At 35.3% G+C, this 16,345-nt stretch overlaps 1 protein-coding gene across 1 annotated transcript in view; it reads right to left on the reverse strand.

Annotated features, from left to right (window-relative positions):
* The window catches only part of LOC149794152 (SID1 transmembrane family member 1-like), a 156,399-nt gene that overhangs the window by 126,308 nt on the left and 13,746 nt on the right, over window positions 1-16,345 (reverse strand). Inside the window, exons 4-5 of the mRNA XM_089968233.1 lie at window positions 11,635-11,779; window positions 2,892-2,975 (exon numbers count right to left, since the gene is read on the reverse strand). Coding sequence (XP_089824359.1) covers window positions 2,892-2,975; window positions 11,635-11,779 — 229 coding nt within the window. The remainder of the gene's footprint in view (window positions 1-2,891; window positions 2,976-11,634; window positions 11,780-16,345) is intronic.

The following is a 16,345-nucleotide window of genomic DNA, read 5'->3' on the forward strand; positions in this document are numbered from 1 at the left end:
GAGGACATGTAACCTGTTGCTAAATTTTGTTAAAATCATGGGCTAGGAGACCAGTACTTAAGGCATCTGAGTGTTGTACCAGTGAGCTAAGAACATCGCTGGAACTTGGCTTCCTGAAAGGGATGCCTTAGAATTCCCCAGGTCAGCAATTCTACCTGATTGGCAGTCATTGATCTTAATTTTAGCTCGTTGGGGAAGGAGCCAAAAGTATGTCATCTTTTCCTCCTGTTTGAAATCTACATATGATTTAGTCTTGATTAGTGGTGGTAGGTGGAGGGCGTTCTGAAGTTGCCAACACCCTATGAATGTCCTTGACTTTGGCCTTCAGAATTCATTTCATGGTTGGATCTGAGTACAGCAGATTTGTAGGAGCTTCCTCACACTCACTGTGTGTCAAGTCCTGACCTGATTCTGCTTGCAGCTAGATAAGTTATACCAGGTGGCACTGATGACTCAATGCCATCCTCTTTGAAAATGCCAATAACTCTCCCATGAAATAATTAGTGAACATATGGAAGTCCGGCACTGCCAGAATATCCATATGATTTGCCTGGTGTATGGTCAGCTTGAATGCTGGCAGCATAGAAGACTATACCGGTAATGGCCACTTCTAGCTGGACATACAGATTTCTCACTGAAATCTCCATTATGGTAAGGGTATGTTGCTGATGGTATGGCAAAATGAACAGATCTGTCACTAAGATTCCCATAAATCCTAGGTGTCTGGATCATGTGATAAAAAAAGTCCCGATTCTCGGATGGTTGGATGGCTATCACAGGTAATGGCCAGTCCAGGGGCCTGGCTGGACAGATTTCTCACGGAAATCTCAGTGATATTAAGGTAATGTTGCAGACAGCACAGCTAAATGGAAAGAACTGTCACTAAACTCCCAATAAACTGTAGTTGGCTGTATTGTTTTCTCAAAAGTGTCCCTATGCTGGATGGACAGCAATGGCTAGACAGCTGGTGATGGATCCAATGGATCACCCATACATTGTTGAGCAATGGTGTTAAAATATTAACAAGTCCAGCATGCATAGGAAGGCTGTCTTCAGGCAGTCTGAGTGGAAAGTCAATTTTGGCTGTTTGGAAGCTTGGGGAAGGAGAAACCTTTTTTATTTTCCCCTATGCCAAACTGCCTCCAGAACTGAGGATTTTGTTGATTTGATTGAGGACCAAATTAAACATTATTCAACCTGATATCCTTTTGCTGGTGACAATCTTGACTCTGACTGAAACTAAATCAGTCTGAAAACAGAAGTAATGGGCATTGTGAGTTGAACTGGCAGTTCTTGAGAATGAAAATGTTTGGAAAATGGCAAACCAGATTTTATTAATTGCACAAAGGAACAATGCTTATTACTAAATAGTAAATTATGTTCCACAGTGTACTAACAATGGCTACAATTTACAGTTTGTTGGCATCATTTACAAAAAAACTGAAAGCCTTTCAAGCCAGGATGATTTCTGTCAAATTTGATCAAATTCTGTTAAGCCATATTTGAAAAGAATTCATTTTTAGGTTTTTCTGTTTTAAGTAATGGTGGCCATATATTAGATGGTGGATCAATATCATATCTACAACATTAAAAATCTAACATGTATGTATACTTTTGGCAAAATTAGGTCAAATTCTGACTTTTGACAAGTTGTTTAAAGGCTTTTCATTTTAAGTAATGGTGGCCATATTAGATCAACGATTAGCATCATTTCAAACATTTTGAAAGACCATCATGCCACAATGCTTTTTGTCACATTTAGTCAGATTTTCCCCCCAGTAATTTTGGAGCACTTGTTTAAAGGTTTTTCTATTGTGAATAGATGATACACTATGGATGAAAGAGTATACCAGAAGCTCACTTGGCTTTTGACCAGATGATACACTATGGATGAAAGTGTATACCAGAAGCTCACTTGGCTTTTGACCAGATGATACACTATGGATGAAAGTGTATACCAGAAGCTCACTTGGCTTTTGACCAGATGATACACTATGGATGAAAGTGTATACCAGAAGCTCACTTGGCTTTTGACCAGATGATACACTATGGATGAAAGTGTATACCAGAAGCTCACTTGGCTTTTGACCAGATGATACACTATGGATGAAAGTGTATACCAGAAGCTCACTTGGCTTTTGACCAGATGATACACTATGGATGAAAGAGTATACCAGCTCACTTGGCTTTTGACCAGATGATACACTATGGATGAAAGAGTATACCAGAAGTTCACTTGGCTTTTGACCAGATGATACACTATGAATGAAAGAGTATACCAGAAGCTCACTTGGCTTTTGACCAGATGAGCAAAACTTTTTATATTTTGCCACAATCACTTTTTACATGTATCTAATATGACTGGTTGTCCACACAGAATGAACAGCAAGTAACAGGGATTACCCAGACTCACATTAGTAACACCATGCTTTCTGTGGGTGAACTAGATCAATGGCTATGACCAGCACTAAAATCCCATGCACATCAAAACAAGTTAACTTCACTGACAACTAAACACATCTTGTACATGAGCTACTAAACCGAAGCCATACAAGTGAAATAATTCTTTCAAAGTGCTTCTATTTTAAGCAAAAGGTAAATTTTCAACAACACCATGAAAGAAAAATTTTTAAAAATTGTGCAGTTAGTATGCCTATGAATAAATTCAAAATTGAGATGACTCACAATTGTCTGGACATTACACATTTTGAAAAAAAATAAATTTATGGCAAATGAAGGGATAACAAAGTCTAAAAATTAATCAAAATAAATATATTTATCTCCTGATAAGATCAGGGGACCAGCCACATAAATGTCATGAAGTAGTGGTGTGGGGTTTGTCACCTGATAAAAATGGTTATAAAAATCTAAATTATTCTCTTTATGCTTACCCTTACTACCATTGCTGCCTGTTTTGACATAGTTTGATGCTGACCAGAGTAAAATACATTTGTATCCAGGTCAAATATGGGGCACTGGAAAAGACAAAATAAATTTCTAATTACAAGATGAAAGAGAATATCAGTAACAAGAACTAAGACTAAATAAACTAAATTTGATATCCCCACCATCATCACAAGCCATGGGTGATAATTAAATATGCCCCTTTATTAAGATTTTCATAATGAGAATCTGAAATATATCAGTGGGAGAAAAAAAAATATTGCCACAGTGATGATACAATTAACTTGTATCACCACATTGTTGGAACCACTTTCTTTCCCAATTTGGAAATAAGTCTGACTTGTATGTTAAGGCTTATTTCAGTTTTCTTCTGCTCCTTCTTTCCCTCCATCCCATCCTCTCTTAAAATACGTCAACTCAAGAACCTCTGGAATACATTAATGCAACCTAAGAGATGCCATCAAAACCTGTCTAAAATTAACTCCAAACAGCAAAAAGTAGACATCTATTATTAACCTTTTATATTTAATTTTCTACACAAATCATGTACATTGCCAGTGACTGAACTTGCAATTACATGACCTGTCAAGTTACATTTACCTGTTGCTATGTGACACCCATAAAGTATTATTATGTCATACTCTATTACAAATGGTATGCATTTTTTTCTATATAAAGCTCATGATTAAATATAGTAACAAACATTTTGACTCACATCACAAACATGTTAAAAATGATGGATAAATTAGATACTGATTAGTGTTCATTGCAAACTGAAATTAAGTGAAAATAAAATACCTGATAAAGCAGCTGATACTGAGCTAGACTGTAGCCTTGCAGAGGTCACAAAAAGAATTAGCTTAATGTAGGAATAAACAAGATCAAGAATGACAATCCTTACAATCATTAAAATGTTTTGTTTAAAGATGTTATGCTCTCAAGTCTGACAGGTACAACTGAAGTGATATTCTAGTTACCCACCCCAACAGTATCAGTCTGCCCATGAAAAGTGTTAACAAAAATAAACATGTCTTCAGTTTCATTTGAATGAAGTAATTATTTTGACAAAATTAAAATGTCTACAGTTTCATATGAATGAAGTCATTATTTGGACAAAATTAAAATGTCTACAGTTTCATTTGAATGAAGTCATTATTTGGACAAAATTAAAATGTCTACAGTTTCATATGAATGAAGTCATTATTTGGACAAAATTAAAATGTCTACAGTTTCATATGAATGAAGTCATTATTTGGACAAAATTAAAATGTCTACAGTTTCATATGAATGAAGTCATTATTTGGACAAAATTAAAATGTCTACAGTTTCATATGAATGAAGTCATTATTTGGACAAAATTAAAATGTCTACAGTTTCATTTGAATGAAGTCATTTGGACAAAATTAAAATGTCTACAGTTTCATTTGAATGAAGTCATTATTTGGACAAAATTAAAATGTCTACAGTTTCATTTGAATGAAGTCATTTGGACAAAATTAAAATGTCTACAGTTTCATTTGAATGAAGTCATTATTTGGACAAAATTAAAATGTCTACAGTTTCATATGAATGAAGTCATTATTTGGACAAAATTAAAATGTCTACAGTTTCATATGAATGAAGTCATTATTTGGACAAAATTAAAATGTCTACAGTTTCATATGAATGAAGTCATTATTTGGACAAAATTAAAATGTCTACAGTTTCATATGAATGAAGTCATTATTTGGACAAAATTAAAATGTCTACAGTTTCATTTGAATGAAGTCATTTGGACAAAATTAAAATGTCTACAGTTTCATTTGAATGAAGTCATTATTTGGACAAAATTAAAATGTCTACAGTTTCATTTGAATGAAGTCATTTGGACAAAATTAAAATGTCTACAGTTTCATTTGAATGAAGTCATTATGTGGACAAAATTAAAATGTCTACAGTTTCATTTGAATGAAGTCATTATTTGGACAAAATTAAAATGTCTACAGTTTCATTTGAATGAAGTCATTATTTGGACAAAATTAAACAATATGAAGCATGATATACAAGAGTTAAAATGTCCCGGTCCAAATGTTATTGTACAATTTAGGAAATTCTTTTTTATCAGCTAATATTGCAGATGTTAATTTCATTGGATAAAAAGAGTGAAAAGCCCTGTAAATCAATAGTTTCTGCCTTTACCAAATAAATAATAAAAACAAAATCTACCTTTTTGTACATATACAGAAATATTAAACTCATAAAAGAATCCAAAGTCTGCTTCCAAGGTGAGCTTGCTTTGTATAATAAAAAAACATTTGTCTTTGATATCCTGTTGTTAAATTCCAATAATGAATTTATTGCTCACTGCCAGTTGTGTTTATTCACCACTCGGGCTTCTATTTATTTGCTATCTATAATCATAACTGATACAAAATGGGTATTGATGTCTGCTGGGTATATTGTACACATAGCAATAACTTCCTTTAATAATACTTTTTTACCCATGCTAGCAAAAAGCATTTCATGTCATTTATACTCGCTTTGAATTTATTTTCAATTTTTTTTATTTGTGAGATACTGTCATATAGTTAACCCAGGTATAATACAATCTTAGTTGTTTTGCACCTCACAGCCTGTCATGCATGAATGTCAGGTGCCTTCAAGAAATTGGTTGATATTTCCCTCTCTCTCATTTGTGATTTTGTTGATTCCAGTTTTTAGTCTGATATTCAAACTTCTGAATACAAACAAACATGATTCGTTTCTCTATAATTAAAGTCAGTGAATAACATGTCAGCATTTGTTACCTGACATAAGCGATACTCACTACAGTATGGATGCATACGCATATATATGGAGTTTGTGGAGACAGTTTTCTTCAGAAAATTGCTCATGAGGAAAAATTAATAAATAAGAACAACACAAGGTCAGTTTTTTTCATTATCAAATAAGCATTTTGTTTACCTATTTTACTGCAACATGCAGTGGGGGGGCACAAATTCAACACAATTTGTTTTCATTTCTCAAGTCTTGAGACACATGATGTAGGTGAAAAAAGTTTCTGGGACAGGAAAAAAATTAATTATCTTATTGTGTCCCACTATATACAGTAAAGATGGTATGTATATTTAATTTGTATTATGTGCTGGCTTTTCTCGATGATTATATGTTATCCTGATTGCGCACTCTCCACAATGGATGGCACTGGGACCCCATTACTGCAAATCCAAGAACCTAACCAAGTTGACTGAGGTTGTGGACCAACTGATAAGTGCTGCATTATAGCTGAAAGAACACTGGCCAAAAGCATAGTAAGTGTGGTGAACATGATACAGAGTCCACAGGAAACCAATGTTGGGTCCCCATGCTGTCATGGTAACTCTTCCCTGTTCAGCCACAAGAGATTGGAACCTTCTCCCTACCAAAATCTGAGATATGTCACTTGAGACGGTGATGGTCTTGTGGAATGCTGTTGAATGATCAACCTCCCTCTGACTCTTCCACTTAGTTCAGGAGTTCTAGGTTTGTTTCCCAGTGGCTTGCACCCTACAGACATACATGTGACCTTTGTTAGTTGTCTTGCAAAACCCTCTGCTTTATTTGAGTCTGAGAAGGATAGTGGCATGTTGCCAATTCTATCAAACCGATCATTAAAGAGTAAAATAGTTGATGAAGGTTTTGAGCGCACCTTGGACCGTGAATGGACTGTAAGGTGGAGGTAGAGAGCATTGCATCTTTTTCCACCTGTTGCAAGTTCATAGCTGCTATTATGGCTATAGTATGTTGTGCTTCTATGTTATGAAGTGGACCATCCTATGAACATACTCCTTATTCTGGTGAGATTCAGGGTGGGAGAAATAAGCTGTGTTCCACCTATTAAGGACCATCATAGCCATTAGATGCAAGGTTGATCCTATGGTCACAATGTTGTGAATCAACTCATGGGTAAATGAATGGAAAACAGAGAAGGCATTTATGACAGAATACATCCACAGATGCTTGGAACATGTACTTGGTAACATACTCAGTCTCAAAATGTCAGTAACTTTTCAGATGGTGGAAGCAATTTTAAATAGAATCTTCCATGTATAATTTTTACCTGATTGAGGAATTGTAGACCCAGCAGGTGATGAAGAGAATTGAGGACGGAAGTCTGATGGGATTGAGCAGTAAACTTGCAAGGTCACCACTCATCCAAGTAAGATCTAATAAGGGAACCTGAATGCCAGTTTTATCAATTCTAGATAAAGGTACTGAAGTCGACATCTCCTCTGTAACCTGCACAGTAGTTGGAGATGAATGTGGACTATGCTGGCCCACTACCTTTGCAGCACTTGTGAGTTGGATCCCGTTACTTCTAATGTGTCACAGTAGAGTTTCATGGGTGGCAGAGGCTTGAGGGTCAGTGATGGGATGTCCATTGAAAACTGAGGCAACAAGATGGACATCGTACGCCAGAAGTCATTAGCTGAAATCTTCATTAGTCATACTGTGAGCTTTCAGAGTATGCTGATTTGGCCATGTGGCAAGTGCTTGTGGGGTTATGTCTTGTATTTGTGTCTTCAGCAGTAGTAATAGTCTTTTACAGTTGCTGTAGATATTGCCCATTGATTTCAGGTAGCATCTGAGGGCATGAACAGTCCTGCAGATGCTCTCAATAGATGGTTGACTAGTGACTAGAATAACTGTAAAAATGTAACTGTATGTACTGGCATGCAGCTAGACTGTTTTTTGTCATACACAAGTATAGAATGATGATGGCATTCCTCTCATCACATAGTACTAGTGGGTTTTGGGGTGGTTGTGTATATTCAATGTAAACATTAGACTCTTATCAAGGTTGATTGCAATACTGTTACAGGATAGTGATGGCAGTTAACTTGGTGACCATTCAATGACTTATTATGCATTCTGTGGCTGATAAACTCTCATTAGAATAAAGGCCCAGTTAAGTTTACACCTTAACTCCAAGAGGTCTCTGTGATTCTCTGATGAAGTCGGGAATCCTTAAATGAATGGGACTTGGGATGAAACAATGAATTTAATTTAAGTTTCATCTGTTTTATTATTAGTCACAAAATCTGTTTTATTAACAGGCAATAAAAAAATTAAAGATTCAAATATCAGGTGTATCAATTTTAAATAATAACTCATTGATCTAATTTAAAAGTGCTAGTGTGTGATTGGATAAATATAACATAATTAACAGAGTTAAAAATGCCTGTACTCCCATTTAGACCAAGATGTTAATTTCTACTGGATGTGGAATATATAATTAGTATAACCAGTAAACGAATCCACCCATATTATTCCGTCTGATGATTTACAATAGTAATGAAACCGGTCAGGGACAGGGGGGTAATTAGGACACCCCAGCAGATGGGAGGGTTTGCCTCCATATCCAAACAGGCATCTTCATTCTTAATATAATTAACAGTTGACACAAACAGCTACAAATATCAAAGTTTTACTGTTCTGATTTTATATTAAAACTTCTGCTTTGCGATCAACTTAGAAACACTGGCTAATATTTAGTTAATTTCATATGGGTTAACTTCAAACAGAGCCTTGAAAAATACTCAATGATTCTACAAATAATAACTGACAACTTAAATACTAAGCCTTGAGAAACACTCAACAGCTTTACAACAAAAGAAATAACTTTGGAATAGAGCCTTGAAAACACTCTATGGCTCTATACTCAAACTTGCACTTATTATTTTTAATCTGATTGACCATTTCTACTGAACTGTAATTAAGCATCATCACTTGAACAAGTTCTACAACACCGGACTTGACCTCACAGGATCATGAAAAATATCCTCTGATTGCAATTTAACTGATTAAGCTGATATTTCAGCTAAAGTTGAGGAATAAATATTCTGAAAGGTTTTTAATGTACAGATGTAGATTTCAAAATTTAGTTATGTCTGAAATCCAGTGTTCTTTTCACTGGCAATTATTTAAAATAACACTGTGGAATAACTGTACATTTCTGATTTGCAGAAAAAGCATATTTTTAAGTAAATTATTTTTCTTAGAGAATACTTACCCAATCATATTATGATAGGGGATTATTAGCTGATACCTCGCAAATCCTTCCCTACTAAAGGATGAAAAATCATCTTTTCCTAGGTCAAATAGACAAGGGCAATAATTCTTGCCCATTAGCTCCCCTTAGCACTGCCAGGTGTCAATTGTTTAGCTGAGCAAGATAATAACGATGAAGTTGGCAGGGTTTTTAAGTAATATGAATAAGTATTCTTGGAGAAACATAATTTACTTAAAGTTCTCTTTCTCATTCGAATACATTACCCAATCACATTACGTTAGGAGAATAAGAAACAAGAAAAGGGGATGCTAAGCATCTGACCTCTACCTCTGGTATCATTCTATGGAAGAATAGCTGGATTCCCCATGTGAATTATAACCCGTTCTCCTAATTGCGTAAGCAACACAGCCTGGGGTCACTTGAACTGTGACCCTTATTGACAGAAAAGTAGATGAAGATTGAAATCTTCTTACCTAAAATATTTCACTAATGAATCCAGTGAAGCTATATGGCTGTGTTCATTTATTTAGTTGGGTCTGGTGGCCATCTGCAATGCCACATATGAACCTACCCGATTCAAGGTTTGCCTCTGTGATGCTAAATCTCTGAGATAAAAACTCGAGAAGGCTGACTCTGCATGCCATACAACAGCTTCTATTATATCTCAGATCAGAACTTTATGTTCAAACATGAGGCTTGCAGAGATGGCTCTAATTTGGTGATCTTCAAAAGGCAACTCTGATCTTGAGAGACCTTAGAGTACACTTAGTGAATAACACACTTCAGCCATGAAGCATACAGCATTAAGCAAAAGTAACATTTTTTGTTATGAAATTGAATTTTCAAGGTTAACTTACAAACCTTACTGAACACAATTAGAAACATTTTTGCTTAAAAAACATAGATTTTAAAAATTATTTTGACTCTCAAATAATATCTGAGAACAGATGTAAGACCAAGTACTAACCACAGAATATATCATCAAGATCCAATTTATGATGGCTACTGAAATTCATATAAATTGGTGTTAACTTTACAGAACGAAACTTTACAATGCTTAACTACATATGTTGGTATGAAGAAAGTTTAAAAGAGTGCTTTTAAATTTAAAAAGAAGCGCTTAAACTTATACAAAACTGTATTAAAAAGGACTTAATTTTTATGCAGGTTTCATGGAAAATGTTCAGGCCATCACTTTGTACACACAGTATCCTTATCACTCCTCAACTTTTGACTTTTAAAAAAACTATAAATACCCAAGGGCACTTGATGCAAGCTTGATACTAAAGATGTTTATAAATTTGCTGTTCTCACTATGAACATACTATTTCATGATTTTAACCCATTTTAGTATTAAGTCAGCATTGGGTGCCTGTGCAAAGAGTAAAGTCAACTTCCTCTGCAACATGTTGAAGATGACAAGTAGGCAAAAGTAATTGATAATTGATATACTCAAGGTTTCCTTAGCATAGCCAATTTGTATGCAGTCATACTGAGAGCAAGTGGTTTTCCCAAGTCCTACTTATGTTTGGTTGGTGCCCTAACATACACTTTCAATGTAATTCAACTAAGGACTGTATATTAAACAAAGTCATTGTCATGGACCACCTGTGCTTGAGATTCTGCATTGAAAATTGTTCCAACTGTTGGCAGATCTCTACGTATTTCTCAAATTATAATAACAAAATTCGCTTGCTGAAGGTTAATATTGATGGTAATGCATAACACGTTCTAACTACCCAAAAATATACAGTTCATTAACTTTACATATCATAAAGTCAACTGAGAAAGACAAGCTTTATTTTCCTCTAACATTGACAAAGACCATGTTACAGACATGTCATCACAGTACGATGCTAGCCTGGCCTTCTTATTGTTATCAAAGGAAAAATTATCAATATGAAGTAGACTAATTCTTCCGTTAATACAATTGCCTGGACTGAATGTACAAACATGTTAGCACCCAGATGATCCATACACAAACTGTATCTCAAATGACTTAAAACATCCGCAACCTCCATAAATTCCAGTCAGAAATTAATAAATTTAACTCATCATCACTTCAATTACAACTCAATTACATATTTTTTCTGTCATCAAGTGGTGGCTGAAATTCCTGGTTTTCCTCCCAACTATGATCAATATTTGCAAAATTAAAATGCTTTTCCTAGATCAGAACAAGCTTATGATTTTCGCCCAATTTTTCCAGTAGTTCCCGGTTTAATTAAATAGAGACAAATCTAAATATTAAAAATCTTCTCTGCATTATCTTTGCAAGCACAGTATGCAAAATGTATAAAACAAAGAATAGCATGAAATGTTGGCATGCCTGCTTTGCTGCTTCATGACCACTAACACCGATTTAACCACCAAAAGTAGGTCACTGTGATGCCTTTTTGCTATTAATGAGTAAAGTTCCTCAAAACAAATGCATTTCACATGTTGCAAATTACTGTACATGCAACAGTATCACTGAAATGTAGCTAACAGTTATTTTTAATATTTACATCCACTAATTAACATCTGCCTCACTTGTATAATTTGGCACATTCCACTGTCTGGAATAGAGAAGTATTCTATGACTAGAATACTTCCAGGTAATTATTGGTATAAATACAGTATAGTTTAAAGTTACATACACAATTTTTTGCTAGAATTATGGCCCTTACAATTACAGGCTGCCCTCCATCCAAGCTTACCTTTACATCTTGAATAGAAAATACCATGCAAATGGAATCTGTGGACTTGGCTCTTACAGTGAGTAAACTCACTCCCTCAGGGAAGGTGTACATAAAATATACAGGCTGAGATGGAGTAACTAATACTGTTTTCTTCTCATCTTGTCTGAAATACAAAATGAGATGGATAATTTTACCTTTGAAACTAAAATTTAAATTATAAGTAAATAAAGAAAGAACAGAAGATAAATGCAAAACAAATGAAAAGATGAATGCAATTAGGCAGCACAAATGTAAAACAATAATCAAAATAAAGTGTAAACCTTTTTTATCAGTGGCTTACAAAAATCAATTACACAATTCCACAACAGACAAGCTGTAAAAATGGGTTTATTACAAAAAAAATGACAATGATATAAAAAAAACTCTACTTACTTGTGGAGTGCAGTATTTTGCAGAAAAAATGAGTTCATATTTTCCCATACAAATGCAGAAACCTTTTCATTACATACTCATTTTGTTTAACTACCTAAGGCGTAACAATAATAGACATTACAAGAAACAATGTAACTGAATTGATGCTTTTCTTCCAAAATTAATTCACAAACATAGATTGATCAATGCACAATAACAGTATTCATGTGCACACAGTTCTGCCCAGTGACCTTTTAACTTAGCCGCACACTTTACATCAGTTGAAAAACGACCTGTCATTTTGGTCTGCTTAAAATTGAAACTTAGAGTCATATTTTGAAATAATGTGCAATGGTTTTGTTTTTATATTGATCCAACTCAATTCTGCTTTTCGCTCTTCATTACAGATCACTGCCATCTCACCTCTATCTGTGGCGGCTCGAGTCTAAGATTCAGCCAATGTGAGCATGTGAGAAAGCTTGCCAGTAGCTTCTCCTGGGTCGGTGGTTCTTTCTGAGGTTTTCCCGGGTTCTTCCTCCACCATTAATACTGGCCGCCATGTATAGCCTATCGTGTGCTGAAAAATGGCGTTAAACCCCACAACAACAACAACAACAACAATTCTGCTTTTCTGATTATGAGGGGCTGGATTATTGGGTCAATTCAGTGCAGTAAGGTGAATGGATTTCAGCTGGAAATGAGAGCTACTCGAAATTCCAGTACAGCTTCTGTGTGTATCAGGTTTTCAGGATATGTCAGTTGGAACTGAAGAACTATGAAAGTACAATTTGAGGAAATTCAAGATGAATAAATGTAAGTAAATTTATTACCATTCTCATTACAATCTAAAGAAAACATGCTTATACCCTGTCACTTGCATCTCGCTGTTGGAGGGACCTCAGCTATGACCTTTATCATACAGTGTGTCATCTATCACTAGCCTAACACTGTATAAAAATAGTTGCACTGGGAAAAATTGAAAGCCAGCTGTTGTGTGACACTCCATTTACCTGGCAGAAATAATACATTTTGATCACCTTGGATTATTGACTCTGTGGCTCTTAGATTCCAAGTTGCCCCCGAGTGGCCGTGTGGTCTAAAGCGCTCTTTGTTACGGATCACTGCCATCTCACCTCTGTCTGTGGCAGTTCGAGTTTAAGATTCAGCCAATGTGAGCATATAAGAAAGCTTGCCAGTAGCTTCTCGTGGGTCAATGGTTCCTTCCGGGGTTTTCCCAGCTTCTTCCTCCACCATTAATACTGGCCACCATGTATAGCCTATCGTGTGCTGAAAAATGGCGTTAAACCCCACAACAACAACAACAACTTAGATTCCAACCCAAACCTCCAGTTTCATTTTTTCTCAAATCTAGTAGTTTGACAGGCTTGTAAAATGGTAACTCTCTGATAAATATTGGCCACCGTATGCTTTTCTATGCCATATTTTTTACGACCCTAGAGAGCACTCGTCATAGTCATAACCATTCTATTTGCAATAGAAATAGGAATATTCTCCTAAATAAATGTTTCAGTGATCTCACATTTGTTGTTGACATTGCTGTCATTCATTTGCTTCTTTGAAAGTGTCATTTCTGATTCACTGAACTCAACCACACTGTTGACTTTATCATCTATATTTTAAAATGAATGAAACAGCTGCTTTAGTTTATTCACCAACAAATAAAATCAACCAAAATCTAAAACATCTACTACATGAGTGTACATAGTTTGTTCACAAAGTAGTTCCTAATACACTATATTAGGCACACGTGTCATGCATGTGCATGCAATATGAAGGTGTTCAGTAATGTAAAATAATGCACAATTATGACAATGTAAAGTTAATGGAGACAAAGTTTAGCATATAATAATGTCTTTAATAATGATGAGAGTTGTAACTGTGCATTCTGATGTGTCTGAAACTCTGAAACACTAAGACAGTAGAATTGTAAAATGGATTCATATTCTATTATAATTTCTTCTGTTTTTGTAGGGTTTTGCATTATTTTTAACACATTTATGGCTATATCATCTTGAGACAAATGGAATTCAGGTGCCTTTCTCATGGACACAAGAGGGCAGCCAACTAGGGCCTTTCCCATGGACGTACAGGAGCAGCGATACTCAGCCCTTCCCATTGACACATGAGGGCAGCCAATCTAGGCTGGCTGGGGTGGGTGTTGAAACTGCAACCCTTGAATTATGAGCTACCTTGGCTCCATATTCTATTATAAAAATAAAATGTCACCACATGCTGACAAATGTTAGTCACCAGAAATTGCGAGCTATGATGAAAAAAATGAAATAATGTTTTGTAAGTATTTTTATAACATTCATTGGGATTTCCATGCATATGTGTGTATGTATATGTATACAGATACATAGAGAGAGTACACGGATATGACAAACATAACTCTAAGCATGGTCACTGAAAATCACTTTGCAACATTCGACAGACAGCATTTAGTATGCAGTATTGAAAAACATTCATTAAATATCAAGTCTGTCCATTGTAATCAAATAATATTACAAATCATAGCAGGAAAAGAAAGGGGGGCAAATACTGTTCAGCAAAGGGAATCTTAAAGTATTAAGTCAACATTTGGTGCCTGTTTAAAGAGTAAAGCTAGCTTCCTCTGCAACATGTTGAAGCCTGACAAGTACACAAAAGTAGTTGATAATTGATATCAACTAGTTATTAAACAATGTTGAGCTTCAGAGCTTGTTAAAAGTAGAAAATGCACTAAGTATTCTCAAGGCGTCAATCTGCATCAACTTGACAAAGGAATGAGTAAGTACTCAAGTTTTCCTCAGCATAGCCAATTTTTATGCAGTCTGTCACAGAATTGTGTATGAGTTTTATCAATATGTATATATTGTCAAAAATGTACTTGGGTTTCGTTGCCGTGTACAGCGTCACCCGAGGTGGTATATTTTTTTTGTCTCTAGTTATTTAGAAATTCTGAGCGAAACTCAGACCCCTGCACGTGCAAATTGCCTGTATCGGGAAACCTAAGTACCTAGCTGTCCATATCTGTCACAGCTAGTGTACATATAGAGCAAATTCTCTATAACCAAATTACATTACGCAGAGTCTTGTCAGGAAGCTTACCCCTTTACAGAAGCAAATCTCCAGCTGTTGATCTGCCTTATGCCATGCCTTGTATATGGTTTGATGTGGAGTCACCAGCTGCAGAGCTGCTTTATACATGCCTGCCATGCCTTATACATTGTTTGATGTGGAGTCACAGAACTCTGTTGGGTTTCGTGTGACGTATACGCTGTGTTATGGTGACATTGGATCATAAGAGTGGACTGGTTTTCTCGATGCGAGGGACCAGGGCTTCGCGACCATCAGGTCTGTGATGTGAGGGCTCTCAAGTGATCCTTCAACAGACTGAGAGGAGCGGACCATGTGTGGGTGCTTCTCTGGCCATTGACTAGAGTGCGTGGAACCAGAGTTACATCTTGGACGTCAAATGGGCGCCACGATAGTCATATATAGTGTTCCATGTTATTTCCACTATTGCATTTCATAATTTCATTCACTCCTATTGCTATATCGTTATGTGAACGATCGATGGGTTCATAATTTCATTCATTCCTATTCCTATATCATTATGTGAACGATCGATAGGTTCATAATTTCATTCATTCCTATCGTCATGTGAACGATGGATAGGTTCATAATTTCATTCATTCCTATTGCTATATCGTTATGTGAACGATCGATAGGTTCATAATTTCATTCATTCCTATTGCTATATTGTTATGTGAACGATCGATAGGTTCATAATTTCATTCATTCCTATTGCAATATCGTTATGTGAACGATCAATAGGTTCATAATTTCATTCATTCCTGTCGTTATATGAACGATTGATAGGTTTAATTTCAGTCATTCCTATCATTATATGAACGATATATAGGTTCATAATTTCATTCATTCCTATCGTTATATGAACGATCGACAGATTCATAATTTCATTCATTCCTATTTCAATATCGGTTTACGATCAATCGGTCTATAATTACATGAATTTCAAAATCGTTATTTGAACGATATGTTCAAATTTACCTGCATTTCAAAATCATTATTTGAATGATATATTGAAATTTACATTCTTTTCAATATCGTTATATGAACCATACATTCAAATTTACCTGCTTTTCAATATCGTTTTATTAACGATACATTCAAATTTACATTCTTTTCTAAATCGATATTTGAAAGATACATTCAAATTCACATGCATTTCATTATCGTTGATCTAAAGGATACATTCAAGACTTTCTTCACATTGGGGTGTAGATCACTT

This window comes from Sinohyriopsis cumingii, chromosome 8 (genome assembly GCF_028554795.1).
Source record: "Sinohyriopsis cumingii isolate HCF-2022 chromosome 8, ASM2855479v2, whole genome shotgun sequence".
Lineage (NCBI taxonomy): Eukaryota > Metazoa > Mollusca > Bivalvia > Unionida > Unionidae > Sinohyriopsis > Sinohyriopsis cumingii.